A 22,933-nucleotide genomic window follows, 5' to 3' on the forward strand; every position below is an offset into this window, starting at 1 on the left:
TGTCTCTGATCAGCACCTCAAACCTCTCACTCGGTCCGTGCGCATCGTAGCCTCCGACAGGTTGGGCGGGGCCACCTGGCTCGCCTGGGCACGCGGAGGCGGATCAGCTGGTGGAGATAGGAGAAGGGTAAACAGGCTTCCAGTCTCTGAATTCGTATGAATAACGCACAGGGGGATGCTAACTCCCATCACCAATTGTGAATAAAATAGGCCTACACAGCACGAGTAACTAAGCTACTTATTTAAAGGAGCACACGTGAGCAGCACAGCAACCAACACAGCACACATAAAATGATGGTGTAGGGGTGGCCATCCTCGCTGCGCAAAAAGTCTTTTCCGATCGTGCATTCGCTGGGTCCGGGAGTGAGAGAGTGAGTGAGTGACAGACAGAGCGGGCCAGGGGCAGCACACACAGCGGGGAGGAGGCTTCAAGGTGAAGGCTATGGTGACCAGGCGTGAGCGTCCTCCACCAGCAGCTTTCCAACGCAACCTCTTCGTGACTCTGGCCGCAAACCTCGTTCAGGCAATATTCCGTCCGCGCCATTCGTAGTCGTCTGTTGCTTGTGTCGTCCAAAGGACCGAACGCGTGCCCCATCTTCTCCCATCCGGATACCGGCGTGCAGCTCACCCCCTCCCAAGGCTGCCCCCCGGCCGCGGTAGTCTCTCCGACCCTTCTCTCGTGCGGTAGCTGTGCGTCTCATCCTCCTCCGGATCCTCCTCGCCTTCTTGCCACCTGCATTCAAAAAGCCCATACCCACCCGTACACCCAATCACCTTTCTCCCTCTTCCCATTGGCACCTGCAAACATTTGCAATCAGTGAGAATAACAGTTAGTCCAAGTTTGTCACCCCCGTGACAATACGACTGCTGTGTTTTTAAAAAAGAAAAGGTAGTGCACAGCCTTTTGTGGACACGTCGTGGTGTGACAGGTTATCCAGCCTCCAAAGAAGCAGTCATAAAGTGTTCACAATCCGTTCCTGGCATGAATGCAGAATAATAAAAACAAAACACCGTCGACTGGCGGTCTTGTTTAGGGCTCACGCGTGTGTTATTATCAAATGCCCAACGTTACGTGCAACACAATGTCGTCGCCAAATTTAAAATTCGATCTCTCTCATGCTGGTGTTACGGGGACACACTTAATTACAATGGTGTTCCTGTCTGATTGAGTCGGTTTTAATTGTCTTTACCGGTTCAAGTAGGTATGCAAACTCCTGAGGATAGCCTACCCGTTCCTGACTTGAATAATGCCGAAATAAGTTAGGGACGGATTGGAAGACGGTGAATGAAAGACAGAAATAAGTCGAGTTTAAATTCACATGGTGGTCTTGTTTAGGGCGCACACTTCTGTTATTATCAAATGCCCAATGTTACATGCAACACAATGTCCTCGCCTAATTTAAAATTCGATCTCTCTCATGCTGGCGTTACGGGACACACTTAATTACAATGGTGTTCCTGTCTGATTGACTCGGTTTTAATTGTCTTTACCGGTTCAAATTGTAGTAGGTATGCAAACTCTGTATCCTGAGGATAGCCGTTCCTGGCTTGAATAGTGCTGAAATAAGTTAGGGACGGATTGGGAGACGGTGAATGCAAGACAGAAAAAAGTCGAGTTTAAATTCACATTGTGGTCTTGTTTAGGGCTCACACTTGTGTTATTATCAAATGCCCTATCAAATGCCCAATGCTAAATAAAACATGCAATTTGCTGACTGTATTTCTACTACTACTAAAACTGGGGGACGGGCAAGGACGGAAGCACAAACAGACCACAGACACAGGCAGACGCTGCTCTGCAAAAGCGGTGCTATACTGCCCCCCGCATTCCGAATGGCCACAGGGTGTAATGATCACGGTACGCTGCCGCGGCCCGGCACGGTAATGAGCAGATTGAAGTTACACCATCTGTATGTACATTCTTCTGTCTCAGATTATTACATGTCAGCTATAACAAAAAATCACACCTCTGAAACCAGTCAAGCGTGAATAAATACGTCTACCTACACTGTTCGGCACTTTCTGGCAAGAGCCCTACTGCACCAGATTGAAGATTAAATCTGATCGATAATCTGTTTTATTGCTCTGCTCAAAGAAATAAGCTACGGGTTTAGTGGGAATGATAAAACAAGAGGTTTGCACATAAAAATCATGTTAGAGACGTCAATTTGTTGGCCCAGAGGGGGAAGGAAGGAAGGACAGGGACATGAGATGCGGCGAGTGGGCGTAGCAGAGCAAGGGTTTGGATAACGGGCCGAATGGCACCGGTCACATGACGGCAAGAATAAAAAAGACACTCTGTGACTGTGGTCCGATGCACACAGCGGAAACAGCAAAGAGAGCATCCCACCGATACTGATTCTCACAGACCTCTGGTGTGGACATGCATGTTGTCTGCCGCTGCTGATACCATCCTCTCCCCTGTCACCATAACGTTCTCTCATGTCCTGAAGTCAGGAGGACAAAATGCCACATTGGCTGACCTGGTGACCAAGAACAACTAAGGAGGAGACGTGAAGATGGATGACAAGGAATTCTGACTTCCATATCTCCTCCCTAAAGCTTCAAAGGAGGGGGTCACAACAACAACAACAACAACAACAAACGAACAACAACAGCATCAAACATACCTGTCGTGAGGAGTAAAGAATGAAGATGATGGACATGGAATAGTAGCTTTCCTCCGCTCATCGTCTGTCCATTTCCCTCTCTCCCTCCACTCCTCATGCCACTGGCACCGTGTACGGCAGTATGGGGCTGGAGCGCGGTCGGAAAGCCTCCCTCCCCCTCATCCTCAACTTCGCAGCACTCGCCATGGCCATCTCAGCCATCACCACCAACTTTTGGTGTGAGGGAACGCGCAAGGTCCTTTTCACTTTTTTTTTTCACCTAGCCTAACTGTAGATTTTCTAATTAAAATATTATTTTAATTGATTTAGTATGTTTTTCTTGTTTTGTTTTTTTGTTTTACTATATCTTGTGTCGATAAGAATCCCTTGTCACTTGTCTCTCATTACAACTTTGATGTCCTCTCTGTGTGTCTGACTTTTGGGGTATTTTGGGATGCTATAAACTGTTAACGTCCCTGTTATACAGCACATCTTCTATTACCAGAATGGCAATATTGATGGAACAGCACACATTATGAGGCTACACAGTAAAGTTACCAGTGTTATTTGAACTCTTAAAGATTTGAAATTATCTCCATTTCAGATATCATTTGCTCCCACTCAAAATAGTGTCAATGTTACTCTTTGGCCATTGTAACATTTTCAGTTAATTCTACTCAATATTTTGTAAACATACACAGTGGAATATTACACTGACTTTTGACTCCATTGTAATTTGACTCTCCAAAGTGTTGTAAATACCACTGTTGGACAGCAATGAATTACTGTAATGCATTACTTTTTGCTGCAATGCAGTAATGTAAGGCATTACAGGGTAAAAATCTGTAATATTTACTTAATTACAATGCTAAGTAACTTAAATTACAATACATTACAATGACCTGGATTTTAGTGGTATTCAGTGCGGTGGGTCAGAAAGAAGCTATTCCTGAACCTGGTAGTTTTTAGTCTGCATGCTGCCAAAACACCTCCTGGGTGGGAGGTGAAAAAGTCATGACTCAAGAGCTTGATTTACACTTATAAATTGCCAGATCCATATTTAGACCTACAGTTATTTTGGCGAAAGTAACTAAAGTAATGCAAAAGTACCTTACATTTTAAATATAGTGATATTATATAGTAAGGGATTATTTTGAAAAGACAGTAACATGTAATCCGTAAAGCATTACAGTTTTTGAGTAACTTGCCCAACACTGGTAAATACTCTATCTGGAGTTATACGAGTGAAGGAACATCCCATTTATTTACCTTGCATATGTATTGTTTATTTTTTAAATCTCAGGTGATGAAGCCCTTCTGTGCTGAGGGTGCCAGCATGCTGAAGCAGCAGCACTACTGCATCGCCTTCAACAGCTCCAACTTCAACGACAGCCGGCAGGTGCAGTACATCTACGAGACGGGAGAGGACAAGTTCGTCATGAGGCGCTTCCACACCGGCATCTTCTTCTCCTGCGAGCAGGCGGACGACATGATCGGTATGCAGATTCAGTTTAGTGCACTAAGTAGGCCTTAGAACAGGGATGTCAAACTCAGGCTCGGGAGCCAAATCTGTCCCGCGTAGTCATTGCATGCAGCCAGCGAGATCATTTTTTAAATGTGTAGTAGTATTACAGTTGGCCCATGTAAAGCATTAATGTACAGCGGAACAAGACTTGACTATAAAATTTTGAATATGAGTGGACCCAAGCCAATGAAACAGCTCACCTCACACTCATAATATGCAGCACAATATGTGCAGGCACATATGAACTATAAATTATGTTAAAGTGTGTGTGTGAAATTTAACTGTGAGTATTATATTAAGTAAACGCACGCACAATTTTAGTCCATGTTTTAAATACATTTTGAGTTAGGCCCACGACTTCGTTCCAGATTTTGATTTTGGCAACTCAGTCAGTTTGAGCTGTATAGAGTATTAAAGGAGAGTTATATTGCTCCATACTGTAGGTGTAAGGTTATTATACAGTATACTGTACTGTTCAAGCACATAATCTGACATTACTTGGCTACATGTACTCCCTCTACATCTGTTCTAATGTGTTACATGATGTGATATACACTATCTATGTAGTAGGGCCTATCATGTGTTGAATAGTGGCAGCAGTAGAGTCTTTCTTTGTGTCTCTCTTATTCTACAGCTTTCGAATGCAGGGAATTCATGGGGGTCACTCCAGTACAAGAGCGAGGTGGGTGAGTTTACATGGAATTGCAGTTAAGCACAGTGACACACACACATACACACACGCACATGCACGCACACACACACACGCACACACGCACACGCACACGCACACACGCGCACACACACACACACACACACACACACACACACACACACACACACACACACACACACACACACACACACACACACACACACACAGACTTCAATCCTTGTTTGCAAATTTCACATGCTCTGACTGGCACACCTAAATTTGGGGTTTTCTTGAACATTGGGCATTACATTGAAATTATTATTATTACACAATGACAGAAACTCGACTGGGAGCAATATGACATGTTAGTAAAAGTCATCTGCCTTGCCCCCATAAGATGTAGGTCAGAATGTGATTCTTTTTCTTTCATTCAGTGTGCACCTGTAATCACATCATCTGAGGATATCAATGAGAATCTCTGTCATAATCTCGTCTGTGATCATAATCTTGTCAACTATGACCTTGTATTCATTACCAAATCATATGATCGGCGAAAGCTTTTGACTTTAACAGATTTCTCCGTTGTCTTATATTCTGGAGAAAAAAACCCCTCTCTCTCTCTGTCTGGCTCTCAAAAATACACTGCCATATACTCATCCTTTTAGATATCTTAGGGCAGGGGTGTCAAGCTGAAATTCACAGAGGGCCAAAATCAAAATCTCTGATGAAGTTGCGGGCTGAATTCAATATTAATTCAAAAATGCGCTGAATGTGTCCATGAATTAAACACACTTCATACTTAGAGATAGGCAAATAGCATACTCCCATCATTTATGCTATCATATACTTCTATGTGCTAGATAAGTGCTGTTACACTAACCTGGACCCACTCATAATTCTTGAGAAGCCCGAAAGTTTTGACTTCAAGTCATATTTTATTATCAATATTAATGGCGTATGTGGGCCAACTGTAATGCACATTCTAAATGATCTCACCGGTCAAATGAAATAGCTGCACAGTTTGACATTCCTATCTTAGGGGCTTCTATGCCTTTAATGAACAGGAGCGTGTGAGATGGTGACAGGAGGTGAGTGGGAGAGAGACACGGGAATGGATCGGGAAATGATGTCGGCACAACAGTATGGCGCCTCACCAATTTGAGGCATGGCCAAGGCCTATTTGTTTGTACACACACACACACACACACACACAGACACACACACACACACACACACACACACACACACACACACACACACACACACACACACACACACACACACACACACACACACACACACACACAGAAAGAGAGGTGGTTATTTACATATACCTGTATCAACATTACACGTCTTCTTTTCCCGTCTTTCATATTTTCTTTCCCCTCTTCTTCCCATCTCTGCAGCTGTGTTGTGGCTCTGTATGGTGGCAGAGTGTCTTTACACCTCGTTGATGGCCATAGGGGGCGCTCTAATGTGGACAGAGGCGTGCCACTGCTGCAACATGATGAACAGGCTCAAAATAAACGCCTTCGCCGCTCTCTGCACAGCCCTGGCAGGTAACCCTGTCCAATCAATGAGCATGTGAAAGCTGAACTTACTGATTCACTCACTGTCTGACTTCCTTTAGTGCTGTCTTTCAGACGACTATGATTGTTCTTCACACAGACCTTTATGTGTCTGATAATCTTTGGCAACTACAGGTTGGTAGATTTCGTGCAGTTTGAAGCATGTGTATTCCTCTGAGGCAGAAACTTTGAGTTAGTTAATCACCTTAAAGGTGCACTATGTAATACTTTGGTAATTTATTTCCAGAATTTCCATTCACAAATGTTACATTTGTTCATGAATATTTACAGCCACCATCAGTAGTGATTATGACTGGAAAAATTGCACTTTTCTCCATGTCCGCCATTTCAGTTTCCAGACATAGACATTTTTAGCTGCAAAACTTACTGTACTTTGTTCATACTAGTAAATATTAGTTTATTGATTAGTAAATATTCATGCAAATATAACATTTGGGAAAAGGCAGAACACTTGCAATGAGCAGCATAGTTGCAATACCTACCCACCATCCAACATACTGCACCTTTAGTCTTTAATCTTTTATCTCATGCTAAAGGCCGTATCAGCAGTAGGCAAATTAACACTTTCTCAGTCAAAGCGGCTGCTTGTGCCCTGAAAACTACCCTTCTAAAACCTTGGTAGACGTTCCTACATCCAGCCTTGTGAGTCATGACAAGCAGGACTGCCTCATCAGCCATAAGAAAATCGGACTTGAGAAACTAAGTGTGAGGGGATGGTCTACATTTTCTGGCAGGCAATGACTCTATACATGTAGAAGCAGCTTGATCGGATGAGATTGGTCATGTCAGCCTTTAAATCCCATTTCCCCCTGACATGGGACATGGCACAGGACGATATTACATAAGTCGCCACGCTGGCCACCCACCCGTGCCCCTCAGTCCGTAGCGCAGGGCAGACACTTGGGGATTGCAAACATATGCTACTGTAGAGGGCAGATTATCCAAGTTGCATGCAATGTTTGCTGCATAAGCACAAAACTACCATGTTTTACATGCTCAGTCACTGGTCTTTCAACACTACCATGTTTTACATGTTCAGTCACTGGTCTTTCAACACTACCATGTTTTACATGTTCAGTCACTGGTCTTCCTTTCAACAAAAAGGCGCGTGGAAGGCAGAGTATATGTCAGAATTTTTTATTTGATCAATGCTGTGAGTCAGTGGATGCTTGAGTGCACAAACATTTTTTTTCAAGGATGCCACATTCGGTAGCCTGTTTCCTCAGTCTTACTGCTAATGACTTAGTGCTAATGACTTAGTGACTAGAGTGTGCAACCCCCCCGGTACACAAGTAAAAAGTACTATATACAGTGGCCTCCTTGCCTTTCGGATCCTGTGGTTTATGCTAGTTAGATTTTGAACCTCATATGCCTTGGCCTATTTGCCACATAGATCACAAGTCCACAGCTGCCTTAGAGAAATACAGTGTGCAGAATATCTGGGAACCATTTAAGTTCAGTTACATACATGGTTGGGTAGTAAACATGGCCGTAGCCACGTTTGAGGCCAGCGAGGTCTGGACCTCGCTAACTTTGTCAGTTTTATTATTATTATTATTATTATTATTATTATTATTATTATTATTATTATTGTAACGCCAAATATGCCCAACTGAAACAAACAAACAAAACTCAAATCCACTGACAATCAAACGTCCTTTGCAAACTGTGGTTTACATTCATGTGCTATGGCTTCTATTTTTGTCTTGGTGTTCTGTTTTTGCGAGTGAACAAGAGCCGTTAATAGCTCAAGTGGTGTGACTTGTGGGAGAGAATGCAACTCAGCTGACATCACAAGTGATTGGCAGCATTCGTGACTGCTCATTGCGCAATGCGAAATTACGACGCATTCTTCTTAGAAAAATGCATTGAAATGGCAAAGTGTGCATGTGCGCTGCACAGTGCTGGGCGCTTGAGATGTAGGTCCGCTATCAACATAAAGCCAACCGTTTTACAACATGTAGACATAGCCAATGCATAATAAGTAGGTTACGATGTCTTTGACAACTTTATAAAGCCATTTGTAGGAAGCCGTCATTGGATTGTAGTGGAAAAAGACAGACTGCATCAGCTGCTTAAAATATGACTATTAAAAACATAGGCTTGGGTAACAGAATAGGAAATCCGTGAAGAAACGTAATTTGATTGTAAATTGGAAAGCCTGACCCTGTGATAAAGGTTGATAGACAGAGAAGGAAGTCACTGGAACATGTTCAGGTGTGGATATTTTACTGTTTATTTAGGACAAGTGCCAAGACTAAAGAAGATGTGATAATGTCAAAATATTACAGTCAACCATTGTAAAATATCGATATCTGAAGCAGCTCCAGTGGCTTCCTTATTGTATGTTTAAATATACCTTACTACTATTTTCCTCTCCTGCAACAGATTGTACAGGAGAGTGGAAGAGGATACATTTCTTTTGTAATTAGGGGCCAAGCAGCGAAGCTGGCGAAGGCCCCTATAGAGTTAGTAGGTTTTCTTCATTAGGGGCCAAGCAGCGAAGCTGGCGAAGGCCCCTATAGAGTTAGTAGGTTTTCTTCATTATTATTCTCTAGTCACCATTCCTCTCCCTCTGCAAGTCTATGGCAGCCCATAGAACCGTACGTAGGAAAATGCTGTAAATCGGCACACACATTCGGGCCCGGCTCAGCATTACCCACAGCAATTTATAGGTCCCCAGCCCCAACGCTCTAGCGCCACCAACAGGTCAAAGTTGCAGGTACATTTCTGCTTGTAACTTTTGAATCGCTGGGCTGGATTTTCATAAACTTGGTATCCCTGGAATCCTTGGGCCAAGACGAATCCAACGCATCATATGACGTCATTTTCCGCCAGGAAAGTTTTCCCGCCATTTTGGATTTTGTAAAATTCAATAAAAATGCTATTTTTTCAGCAATTTTTGACCAATTCACCCGAAATTTGGTATATAGTATCTCTGTACTGAGCTACACATGGGGTCTTCAGGAATATTGGATATCTTTTATCGTTTAGCCGTGAGAGCCAATCAAAATTGTCGTAAACGTGGCGAAACAGGAAGTGAGGTCATATCTCAGCAACCGTTTGTTGAATTGGGCAGGGATTTTGTACACACATAGTAGTCCATCCCATGACCTACCACAAAAAAAATCAGATCCCCAGCTCAAACTCTGTAGCGCCACCAGCAGGTCAAAATTTTAGCTACATTTTTGCCTGTAGCTTTTGAACCGTACTCCCAATTTTCAAAATATTGGTACACAGGTCATCTTCACACTATACTGCACCCAGGTATGAATTTTCGTAACGATTGACAAAACTATCAGCTCTCAGCAGCCATTCAAAATTGTGGAAAAAATGGAGGGATTTTTCTTATCTCTCTGTCCCCTTTGCCAACGGCACCTGCGCACGTTCACTGACACCATTCTCGGCAGGGGGTCTCTGGACACACAAGAGACGAGAGCTTAGGTGTGTGCGTAGTCTGCACATACCCCCCCACCTCCACCCCACACACACAGACAGAGGGAGAGGGAGAGGGAGGGGAAAGGGAGAGAGAGGGAAGGAGGGAGGGAGAGAGAGAGAGAGAGACCATTGTTGTTCTCTCCTCGGTTCCTGTCGTCTCACACACCACACACACACACACACACACACACACACATACACACACACACACACACACATTGCTTCTATATACACCAATTCCTCAGACAAGTCCTCTCAAAAGGCTGGCCAATATGACATTGCAGCCTATAGGATTCTTATGTTTAGGATTTCAAGGACATATCTATTTTCAGTAGGCTCCCGATTCTTTTCTATAATATTGTATGTCATATAAACAATTTTACTAAATAGAATGATCACAGAGGATTATAATTGCTGTCCAAAAAGCAAGCCTCTCAAGTATAGAAATGACTTGCTGATATTTTATAGACTAATTTGAGAGGGAATGGAAATGTGTTACTCAATATAAATCAAGGGCAGCACAGGCCCTGCCATGGCCAACCGGTAGGGCACCCGTCTATCATGCGGCTGACCCGGGTTTGATTCCCAGCCCAGGTCCCCGTCTCTATCCCCATTTTCCCCTCCAAGGAATGCACCTCAACATTGTCGAGATTTGGGCCAAAGGGGGCGCTGCAGTTCCTTCTGTTGCCATGGCAACTTTGGCAAGTTTACTGCTTGGCCCCGCATTGCTGCTTGCAGCTATATTTAGGGCCCGAGCACCGTAGGGCGCGAGGCCCTATTGTTCTCCGATAAATTATTAGGGGCCAAGCAGCGAAGCTGGCGAAGGCCCCTATAGAGTTAGTAGGTTTTCTTCATTATTATTATTCTCTAGTCACCATTCCTCTCCCTCTGCAAGTCTATGGCAGCCCATAGAACCGTACGTAGGAAAATGCTGTAAATCGGCACACACATTCGGGAACGGCTCAGCATTACCCACAGCAATTTCTAGGTCCCCAGCCCCAACGCTCTAGCGCCACCAACAGGTCAAAGTTGCAGGTACATTTCTGCTTGTAACTTTTGAACCGCTGGGCCGATTTTCATAAACTTGGTATCCCTGGAATCCTTGGGCCAAGACGAATCCAACGCACTCTATGACGTCATTTTCCGCCAGGATAGTTTTCCCGCCATTTTGGATTTTGTAAAATTCAATAAAAATGCTATTTTTTCGGCTATTTTTGACCAATTCACTCGAAATTTGGTATATAGTATCTCTGTACTGAGCTACACATGGGGTCTTCAGGAATATGTGATATCTTTCATCGTTTAGCCGTGAGAGCCAATCAAAATTGTCGTAAATGTGGCGAAACAGGAAGTGAGGTCATATCTCAGCAACCCTTTGTCGAATTGGGCAGGGATTTTGTACACACATAGTAGTCCATCCCATGACCTACCACAAAAAAAATCAGATCCCCAGCTCAAACTCTGTAGCGCCACCAGCAGGTCAAAATTTTAGCTACATTTTTGCCTGTAGCTTTTGAACCGTACTCCCAATTTTCAAAATATTGGTACACAGGTCATCTTCACACTATGCTGCACCCAGGTATGGATTTTCGTAACGATTGAAAAAACTATCAGCTCTCAGCAGCCATTCAAAATTGTGGAAAGAATGGAGGGATTTTTCTCATCTCTCTGTCCCCTTTGCCAACGGCACCTGCGCACGTTCACTGACACCATTCTCGGCAGGGGCTCTCTGGACACACAAGAGACGAGAGCTTAGGTGTGTGCGTAGTCTGCTATTGCTCTAGTGTCAACCAAAGCCCCACTGCCCCAGCCCCTGCACATACCCCCCCACCTCCACCCCACTCACAGACAGAGGGAGAGGGAGAGGGAGAGGGAGGGGGAGAGGGAGAGAGAGGGAAGGAGGGAGGGAGAGAGAGAGACCATTGTTGTTCTCTCGGTTCCTCTCTCTCACACACACACACACACACACACACACACACACATACACACACACACACACACACGTTGCTTCTATATACACCAATTCCTCAGACCAGTCTCTCAAAAGGCTGGCCAATATTACATTGCAGCCTATAGGATTCTTATGTTTAGTATTTCAAGGACATATCTATTTTCAGTAGGCTCCCGATTCTTTTCCATAATATTGTATGTCATATAAACAAATTTACTATATAGAATGATCACAGAGGATTATAATTGCTGTCCAAAAAGCAAGCCTCTCAAGTATAGAAATGACTTGCTGATATTTTATAGACTAATTTGAGAGGGAATGGAAATGTGTTACTCAATATAAATCAAGGGCAGCACAGGCCCTGCCATGGCCAACCGGTAGGGCACTCGTCTATCATGCGGCTGACCCGGGTTTGATTCCCAGCCCAGGTCCTTTGCCTACCCTCCCCGTCTCTCTCCCCATTTTCCCCTCCAAGGAATGCACCCCAACATTGGCGAGATTTGGGCCAAAGGGGGCGCTGCAGTTCCTTCTGTTGCCATGGCAACTTTGGCAAGTTTACTGCTTGGCCCCGCATTGCTGCTTGCAGCTATATTTATTATTATTATTAGGGGCCAAGCAGCGAAGCTGGCGAAGGCCCCTATAGAGTTAGTAGGTTTTCTTCATTATTATTATTCTCTAGTCACCATTCCTCTCCCTCTGCAAGTCTATGGCAGCCCATAGAACCGTACGTAGGAAAATGCTGTAAATCGGCACACACATTCAGGCCTGGCTCAGCATTACCCACAGCAATTTATAGGTCCCCAGCCCCAACGCTCTAGCGCCACCAACAGGTCAAAGTTGCAGGTACATTTCTGCTTGTAACTTTTGAACCGCTGGGCCGATTTTCATAAACTTGGTATCCCTGGAATCCTTGGGCCAAGACGAATCCAACGCACCCTATGACGTCATTTTCCGCCAGGATAGTTTTCCCGCCATTTTGGATTTTGTAAAATTCAATAAAAATGCTATTTTTTCGGCAATTTTTGACCAATTCACCCGAAATTTGGTATATAGTATCTCTGTACTGAGATACACATGGGGTCTTCAGGAATATTGGATATCTTTTATCGTTTAGCCGTGAGAGCCAATCAAAATTGTCGTAAACGTGGCAAAACAGGAAGTGAGGTCATATCTCAGCAACCGTTTGTCGAATTGGGCAGGGATTTTGTACACACATAGTAGTCCATCCCATGACCTACCACAAAAAAAATCAGATCCCCAGCTCAAACTCTGTAGCGCCACCAGCAGGTCAAAATTTTAGCTACATTTTTGCCTGTAGCTTTTGAACCGTACTCCCAATTTTCAAAATATTGATACACAGGTCATCTTCATACTATGTTGCACCCAGGTATGGATTTTCATAACGATTGAAAAAACTATCAGGTCACAGCAGCCATTCAAATTTGTGTTGTTCATGGAGGAACATTTTGGAATGTCTCATACCCCATCCTCTGGCTTGGCGCGGGGTCACAGAAGGGTCAGTTAGTGACACACACTTAAGCATGTGTGTGTGCTTAGCACACATACACAGAGGGGACACACGCGCGGGGTGTAATGTTACATGTGTGTGTGCTAACCCACAGACAGAGCAGCAAACACACAGACATAGACACAGACACACACAGACACACACACACACACACACACACACACACACACACACACACACACACACACACACACACACACACACACACACACACACACACACACACACACAGGGAGGAAGAAGCACTACTGTGAGAGAGAACATAGCAGTGTAGCAGTAGGTACAAGTAGCACTACTGTCTCTGTCTCTCTCTCTCTCTCTCTCTCTCTCTCTCTCTCTCTCTCTCTCTCTCTCTCTCTCTATCTCTATCTCTCAGGGCTTCCTAACACCCCCTGGGAGGATGTAGAGCCTCCGTTGAGAAACACAGTAATAGTATAGAAGTTAGATTGTAGATCACAAGGTTTCAATCCCACCCTTATCAATCCTTTTACCCCTCCATGGCGTCAGTGCTTATGAGCGCTTCAATTGTTCAATTGAATTCAATTTCGTCTGAGTATCAGACCTCTTATCTGTTGATGTGATGTGTTTTTGAAGGTGTTGAGATTTGTTAGGCTTACTCAATATAAACTGAGGGCAGCAATCTGCTATTTGTCATGTAATTAGAAAAGCAAATAGTTAAGTGTAACATAGTACAGAATAAAGGAAAGTGGTTATAGGTAAGTAGAATATGTACAGATAAGTAGAGTACGCAATTGGCTTAGGTACAATAGTTATGAATGCACAGGTAGGGCAATGGTAAGTAGAGTGGGGGCAAATTATCAATGTAATTTGTAATTTGTAGGCAGTCGTGGAGTAATGGTGAGGAAATGAATATCACAGAGTTGCAGATTCCATTCAACCAGTACCAATTCCTGCCTCTTCCCTCAATGGCTGCAGTGCCCTTGAGCAAGGCATCTCATCACACTTATGCAGGGACTGCAATGCCCTGCAATATAGGCAATTTGTTTTGGATAAAAGTGTCAACTAGTGTAATGTAATTGGTCAGTTCTCTTGGCATGGCAAGTTAGGCTGATTAACTGCTTGGCCCCGCATTGCTGCTTGCAGCTATATTTAGGGGCCAAGCAGCGAAGCTGCCTGGCACCTTAGAGTGTTTCTACCGTTTCTTATTAGGGGCCAAGCAGCGAAGCTGCCTGGCACCTTAGAGTGTTTCTACCGTTTCTTATTAGGGGCCAAGCAGCGAAGCTGCCTGGCACCTTAGAGTGTTTCTACCGTTTCTTATTAGGGGCCAAGCAGCGAAGCTGCCTGGCACCTTAGAGTGTTTCTACTGTTTCTTACGGTTATTATTATTATTCACCTTTCTTCTCCGACTGTAAGTCTATGGCAGCCCATAGAACCGTACGGTCGAAAATGCTGAAAATCGGCACACGTGTTAAGGACCGGCCCAGAAATACCCACAGCAATTTTTAGGTCCCCAGCCCCAACTCTCTAGCGCCACCAGCAGGCCAAAGTTGCAGGTACATTTCTGCTTGTAACTTTTGAACCGCTGGGCCAATTTTCAAAAACTCGGTATCCCTGGAATCCTTGGGCTGAGACGAATCCAACGCACCCTATGACGTCATTTTCCGCCTGGATAGTTTTCCCGCCATTTTGAATTTTGTGAAAATCACTAAAAATGGGTCTCCTCCCTCAATTTTTGACATTTTTTTCTGAAACTCGGTATATAACATCTCTGGACTGAGCCTAACAAAACTTGTGCCTTCAATTTTTTCTATCTTTTATCGTTTGGCCGTGACAGCCAATCAAAAACGGCCTAAAAGTCGCCAAACAGGAAGTGAAGTCATATCTTGGCAACCCATGGTCACAATCTTCTGCAAATTGTCACAGACATTCTTGTTCATGCCATGACCCACCAAAACAAATTTCAGGTCGCTAGCTCAAACTCTCTAGCGCCACCAGCTGGTCAAATTTTTAGCTATGTTTCTGCCCGTAACTTTTGAACCGTACGCTCCATTTTAAATCTGGTGGTACCGTTGAAATCCTTGGGCCAAGACAAATCCAACGCATCCTATGACATCATCGTCAGCCAATCAAAAGCAGCCTAAACGTCACCAAACAGGAAGTGAAGTCATATCTTGGGAACCCATTGTCACAATCTTCTGCAAATTGTCACAGTCTTTCTTGTCAGTCCCATGACCCACCAAAAAAAAAATCACGTCGCTAGCTCAAACTCTCTAGCGCCACCAGCTGGTCAAAGTTTTAACTACATTTCTGCCTGTAACTTTTGAACCGCATGCTCAATTTTTATTCTAGTAGTACTGTTAAAATCCTTGGGCCAAGACGAATCCAACGCACCCTATGACGTCATTTTCCGCCCGGATAGTTTTCCCGCCATTTTGATTTTTGTGAAAATCAATAAAAACCCATCTCCTCCCTCAATTTTTTATTTTTTTTCTGAAAATTGGTATATAGCATCTCTGGACTGAGCCTCACAAAACTTATGCCCTCAATGTTTTATATCTTTTATCGTTTGGCCGTGACAGCCAATCAAAAACGGCCTAAAAGTCGCCAAACAGGAAGTGAAGTCATATCTTGGCAACCCATGATCACAATCTTCTGCAAATTGTCAAAGACATTCTTGGCCATGCCATGACCCACCAAAACAAATTTCAGGTCACTAGCTCAAACTCTCTAGCGCCATCAGCTGGTCAAAGTTTTAGCTACATTTCTGCCTGTAACTTTTGAACCGCATGCTCAATGTTTAATCTGGTAGTACTGTAAAAATTCTTGGGCCAAGACGAATCCAACGCACCGTATGACATCATATCCGCCATAATAAAATGTCCGCCATTTTGGATTTAATGAAAATCAATAAAAGGCTCCTCATCCTTCAAATTTAGTCTGATTTTCACAAAACGTGATACACATGATCTCTGGAGCACTGTGAAGAGATCCCTTAAAGGGTTTTATTACATCTTTTACCGTTTGGCCGTAACAGCCAATCAAAATCCTCCACACAGACACCAAACAGGAAGTGAGCTCATATCTCAGCAACCCATTGTCAGAATCTTTTGGGAATCGTCACACACATTCTTGGCTATCCCATGACTCCCCACAAGAACTTTCAGGTCTCCAGCTTACTCGCTAGCGCCACCGGCAGGTCACAAATCAAATTTCGAGGTATATTTCTGCTTGTAAAAAATAACTATGCGTGTCTCTGACAGTCTGCCTGCTCGGCTCTTTCGGTTGCCATGGCGACTTAGGCGGCCTTCCTGCTTGGCCCCGCATTGCTGCTTGCAGCTATATTTAGGGGCCAAGCAGCGAAGCTGGCGAAGGCCCCTACTGTTTTAGCTGGTATTCTTATTATTATTATGTCACCTCTTTCCTCTCCTTAGCAAGTCTATGGCAGCCCATAGAACCGTAGGTAGGAAAATGCTGTAAATCGGCACACACATTCGGGCCCAGCTCAGCATTACCCACAGCAATTTATAGGGCCCCACCCCCAACCCGCTAGCGCCACCAGCAGGTCAAAGTTGCAGGTACATTTCTGCTTGTAACTTTTGAACCGCTTGGCCAATTTTCATAAACTTGGTATCCTTGGAATCCTTGAGTCAAGACGAATCCAACGCACCATGTGACGTCATTTTCCGCCAGGATAGTTTTCCCGCCATTTTGAATTTTGTGAAATTCAATAAAAATGTTAATTTTCCGTCAATTTTTGACCAATTTGCCCGAAACTCGGTATATAGTATCTCTGGACTGAGTTACACATGGGGTCTCAAGGAATATTGGATATCTTTTATCGTTTAGCCGTGACAGCCAATCAAAAATGTCGTAAAAGTGGCAAAACAGGAAGTGAGGTCATATCTCAGCAACCGTTTGTCAAATTAGGCTGGGATTTTGTATACACATAGTGGTCCATCCCATGACCTACCACAAAAAAAATCGGAACCCCAGCTCAAACTCTGTAGCGCCACCAGCAGGTCAAAATTTTAGCTACATTTTTGCCTGTAGCTTTTAAACCATATGCACGATGTAAAATATATTATTATCACTAGAATCCTTGGGCCAAGCCGAATTCAACGCACTATATGAAGTTATGTCAACGCAGAAGGGAAATTCCGCCATTTTGAATTTTGTAAAATTCACTGTAAGTCTATGGTAGCCCATAGAACCATACATAGAAAAATACTGTAAATTGGCACACATATTTGAGGCAGCATCAACATTACCCACAGCGAGTTATAGGTCCCCAGCCCCAATACTCTAGCGCCACCAGCAGGTCAAAGTTGCAGGTACATTTCTGCTTGTAACTTTTGAACCGCTGGGCCAATTTTCATCAACCTGGTATCCCTGGAATCTTTGGGCCAAGACGAATCCAACGCACACTATGACGTCATTTTCTGCCTGGATAGTTTTCCCGCCAATTTGAATTTTCTAAAATTCAATAAAAATGCTATTTTTCCCGCAATTTTTGACCATTTCGCCCGAAATTCGGTATATTGTATCTCTGTACTGAGGTTCGTATGGGGTCTCAAGGAATATTAGATATCTTTTATCGTTTAGCCGTGACAGCCAATCAAAATTGTTGTAAAAGTGGCAAAACAGGAAGTGAGGTCATATCTCAGCAACCCTTTGTCGGTTTCGGCTAGGATTTATTACACACATAGATGTCCATCCTATGACCTACTGAAAAAAAATTCAGACCCCCAGCTCAAACTCTGTAGCGCCACCAACAGGTCAACATTTTAGCTACATTTTTGCCTGTAGCGTTTAAACCATGTGCACAATGTAAAATATATTATTATCACTAGAATCCTTGGGCCAAGCCGAATCCAACGCACTATATAACGTTATGTAAACGCAGAAGGGAAATTCCGCCATTTTGAATTTTGTAAAATTCAATAAATTGCTACTTGTCTCACAATTTTTGTCAGAATGACCAGCAAAAAGGTACACATCATCTTCAGACTGATAGGCATTAGGGTATCCAAAGAATTTTTGATACCTCTTATCGTTTGGAGGTGACAGCCAATCAAAACTGTCGTAAAAGTGGACAACAGGAAGTTAAGTCTTATCTCAGCAACCATTTGTCAGATTCTGCTGGGATTTTTTTGTTCACACACTAGTCCATCCCTTAACTTCCCCCCAAAAATCCAGATCCCCAGCTCAAACATTCTAGCGCCACCAACAGGTAACAGGAAGTGAGCTCATATCTCGGCACCCCTTTAACAGATTCAAACTAAACTTTGTTCACGTGATCACACTACCCTCCAAGGAATGCACACCAACAATGGCGAGATTTGGGCCAAAGGGGGCGCTGCAGTTGCTTCTGTTGCCGTGGCGACTTTGGCAAGTTTACTGCTTGGCCCCGAATTGCTGCTTGCAGCTATATTTTATCTTCTTTTTGCTCGTTGTTCGGGTCCGCCATTTTGTCTGAGAAGAATTTGGTGGGACGCAATTTGGCAAGGTGGTCGGAAAAGGCGGCCGCTACTCAGACCCAGATTTAAGGGTCCTCACCCCCAACCCTCTAGCGCCACCAGCAGGCCAAAATTTCAGGAACATTTCTGCTTGTAACTTTTGAACCGCTGGGCCAATTTTCGAAAACTTGGTATCCCTGGAATCCTTGGGCCGAGATGAATCCAACGCACCCAATGACGTCATTTTCCGCCAGGATAGTTTTCCCGCCATTTTGAATTTTGTGAAAATCAATAAAAACGCTATTTTTCCCGCAATTTTTGACCAATTCGCCCGAAACTTGGTATATAGTATCTCTTGACTGAGCTACATATAGGGTCTCAAGGAATATTGGATATCTTTTATCGTTTAGCCGTGACAGCCAATCAAAAACGGCCTAAAAGTCGCCTAAAACTTGCCAAACAGGAAGTGAAGTCATATCTTGAGAACCCATTGTCACAATCTTCTGAAAATTGTCCCAGATATGTCCGTCAATACCATGACCCACCACAAAAATATTCAGGTCGTTAACTCAAACTCTCTAGCGCCACCAGCAGGTCAAAGTTTTAACTACATTTCTAGCTATAACTTTTGAACCGCACGCTCAATTTTAAATCCAGGGGTAGCGTTGAAATCCTTGGGTCAATACGAATCCAACGAACCCTATGACATCATATCCGCCATTATAGAATGTCCGCCATTTTGGATTAAGTCGCCATACAGGAAGTGACGTCATATCTTGGGAACCCATGGTCAGAACCATCTGTAAATTGTAACAGACATCCTTGACCATCCCATGACCCCCCACAAGAAATATCAGGTCGCTAGCTCAAACACTCTAGCGCCACCAGCAGTTCAAAGTTCAAAGTCACCACCCAACAGCAGGCCAAAGTTTTAGCTACATTTCTGCCAGTAACTTTTGAACCGCATGGTCAATTTTTATTCTGGTGGTAGCGTTGAAATCCTTGGGCCAAGACGAATCCAACGAACCCCATGACATCATACCCGCATTTTCAGAATGTCCGCCATTTTGGATTTGGTGAAAATCGATAACGTGGTCCTAATCCTTCAAATTCGGTCTGATTTTCTCAAAACTTCATACATATGATTTCAGGACCACTCTGAAGAGATTTGTGAAAGGGTTTTATTACATCTTGTACGGTTTGGCCAAGACAGCCAATCAAAATCCTCCTAACACCCCCAAACAGGAAGTGAAGGCATATCTCAGCAACCCATAGTAAGAATCTTTTGTGAATTGTCACACACATTCTCATTGTCCCATGACTTCCCACAAGAACTTCCAGGTCCCAATTTCTGCTTGTAAAACTTACATGGCATGGTTGTTCAGTATGGTGCATTTACAAATCCAAAAATGTCAGACTCAATAGAACCCCCTGCAGAGACCTGTCCGAAGCTGGCATATATATGATTGCAGTGGCTACCAGGTGCCGTGCCACCATGTTTTAGGCAAATTAATTGCTATAAATGTGGAAATTAAAACATCTTCCATGCGTCTATATGATTGAAATGGTAATGCAAAGGGATACCAAGAGGGGAAGTGGACAAGACAGCAGTGCTACGTAAATGACGCCCTCACTCATCATACTTGTCAGAAAATGGTTACACTTCATCCGTTTTTCACAGGTAGGGGTGTATTAGGGCAGGGCGATGTGCCATGCCCCCTGGGCCGTAGGTGCGAGGGCCCGCCAAGGCTGCTCGCAGCTTTAATTATTATTATTCTCTAGTCACCATTCCTCTCCCTCTGCAAGTCTATGGCAGCCCATAGAACCGTACGTAGGAAAATGCTGTAAATCGGCACACACATTCGGGCCCGGCTCAGCATTACCCACAGCAATTTATAGGTCCCCAGCCCCAACGCTCTAGCGCCACCAACAGGTCAAAGTTGCAGGTACATTTCTGCTTGTAACTTTTGAACCGCTGGGCCGATTTTCATAAACTTGGTATCCCTGGAATCCTTGAGTCAAGACGAATCCAACGCACCCTATGACGTCATTTTCCGCCAGGATAGTTTTCCCGCCATTTTGGATTTTGTAAAATTCAATAAAAATGCTATTTTTTCGGCAATTTTTGACCAATTCACCCGAAATTCGGTATATAGTATCTCTGTACTGAGCTACACATGGGGTCTTCAGGAATATTGGATATCTTTTATCGTTTAGCCGTGAGAGCCAATCAAAATTGTCGTAAACGTGGCGGAACAGGAAGTGAGGTCATATCTCAGCAACCGTTTGTCGAATTGGGCAGGGATTTTGTACACACATAGTAGTCCATCCCATGACCTACCACAAAAAAAATCAAATCCCCAGCTCAAACTCTGTAGCACCACCAGCAAGTCAAAATTTTAGCTACATTTTTGCCTGTAGCTTTTGAACCGTACTCCCAATTTTCAAAATATTGGTACACAGGTCATCTTCACACTATGCTGCACCCAGGTATGGATTTTCGTAACGATTGAAAAAACTATCAGCTCTCAGCAGCCATTCAAAATTGTGGAAAGAATGGAGGGATTTTTCTCATCTCTCTGTCCCCTTTGCCAACGGCACCTGCGCACGTTCACTGACACCATTCTCGGCAGGGGGTCTCTGGACACACAAACCCCACTGCCCCAGCCCCTGCACCCCCCCCCCTCACACACACACAGACAGGGGGAGAGGGAGAGGGAGAGGGAGGGGGGACAGGGAGAGGGACAGACAGGAAGAGAGGGAGAGAGAGGGAGAGAGAGAGAGAGAGAGAGAGAGAGAGAGAGAGAGAGAGAGAGAGAGAGAGAGAGACCATTGTTGTTCACAGGCCCTGCCGTGGCCAACTGGTAGGGCACTCGTCTATCATGCGGCTGACCCGGGTTTGATTCCCAGCCCAGGTCCTTTGCCAACCCTCCCCGTCTCTATCCCCATTTTTCCTGTCAACCTGTCACACTGTCCTGTCAAATAAAGACAACCCCCCCCCCACACACACACACACACACACAAAACAATCAAGGGCAGCACAATTGTATTTTCTTGCATTAGGAAGAAATTCAATATTATATGTGTAATAAAACAGATTACATACACGTTGTAAAAATTAAAGCAGTATTTACAGATTGAATGCAGTTATATGAAACTAGTTTTCCTGCCAATTTTGTCAGATTTTCACAAGACTTGGTACAGATGATCTCTGGACTACTGTGCAAAGACTCCTTAAAGGAATTTACATTTCGTACTCCTTGGCCATGACAGCCAATCAAACGTGTCTGAAAAGCTGCATAACAGGAAGTCAGCTTATATCTCGTCAGCTTATATCTCGGATTCAAACCAGAGGGGGTTCACTCACGGAACTAGCCACTAGTAGCCACAACTGTCTAACTCTAACCCAAAACCAAGTGAAAAATGAATTGGTGTCAATGGAGTTTTCTACTATTACAATGTTTGTCTCGTTGTATAATGCTTTGCCCTGAAATATTAATATTCAGTTCGAAGCTAGGAATAATAATGCCTCATTTAAGTATCGTCTCGTTTTTTTGGCAACTAGATTATTATGTACTGGGTCACAGAGCTCAATTCATGAGCCCAAACCCATAAACATTAGCGGAATGCTAGCGAGTACAAGTCGAAATCTTCAGCCCTGCTGGAAAACCAAACACCTAAAAAATTTGTCAATACATACCTATATATAACACCACCCATAATTCTTACCAAGAATATTTTGTTGATGACATTTGTGACTGGAAATTGCAGTAGCAATTATTTTGCATTTAGCCTAACCCTATGGGCTCCCTTTTTCATTCCATACATTTTCGACTCTGTTTCCACTTGCCAGCGTTCGCCACCTAGTGGACACCCAGGAACTGCAAAGCTAACTGGCTACAATGGGAACCAATCAGACTGAAGATTCTCCTCTATTCTAATGTCTCTGTTCAAACTAAACTTGGTTCACATTATCACCTTCCCCTCCAAAGATTGCACACCAACATTGGTGAGATTTGGCCTAAAGGGGGCGCTGCAGTTAATTTTGTTGCAGTGGCAACTTGGGCAAGTTTACTGCTTGGCCCCGCATTGCTGCTTGCAGCTATATTTATTAATACATTTTTGTTGTTCTATCCTTATGTGTGTAGAGGTAAGAACAACAACAAAACAAAAACATACAAATTCATATGATTTGAGCATGAAAATGTTCAGCTGACATGAAGT

The 22,933-nt window shown here is 43.8% G+C and overlaps 1 protein-coding gene across 1 annotated transcript in view; it reads left to right on the forward strand.

Moving 5' to 3' along the window:
• Nucleotides 1–2,751: 2,751 nt before the first annotated feature.
• LOC134459373 (germ cell-specific gene 1-like protein) overlaps nucleotides 2,752–22,933 on the forward strand; it is a 40,592-nt gene continuing 20,410 nt past the window's right edge. The window contains exons 1-4 of the mRNA XM_063211718.1: nucleotides 2,752–2,865; nucleotides 3,913–4,105; nucleotides 4,769–4,816; nucleotides 6,193–6,345. Of these exons, the coding sequence (XP_063067788.1) occupies nucleotides 2,752–2,865; nucleotides 3,913–4,105; nucleotides 4,769–4,816; nucleotides 6,193–6,345 (508 nt within the window). The remainder of the gene's footprint in view (nucleotides 2,866–3,912; nucleotides 4,106–4,768; nucleotides 4,817–6,192; nucleotides 6,346–22,933) is intronic.

The sequence above is a fragment of the Engraulis encrasicolus genome, chromosome 2 (genome assembly GCF_034702125.1).
Source record: "Engraulis encrasicolus isolate BLACKSEA-1 chromosome 2, IST_EnEncr_1.0, whole genome shotgun sequence".
In the NCBI taxonomy this organism is placed as follows: domain Eukaryota; kingdom Metazoa; phylum Chordata; class Actinopteri; order Clupeiformes; family Engraulidae; genus Engraulis; species Engraulis encrasicolus.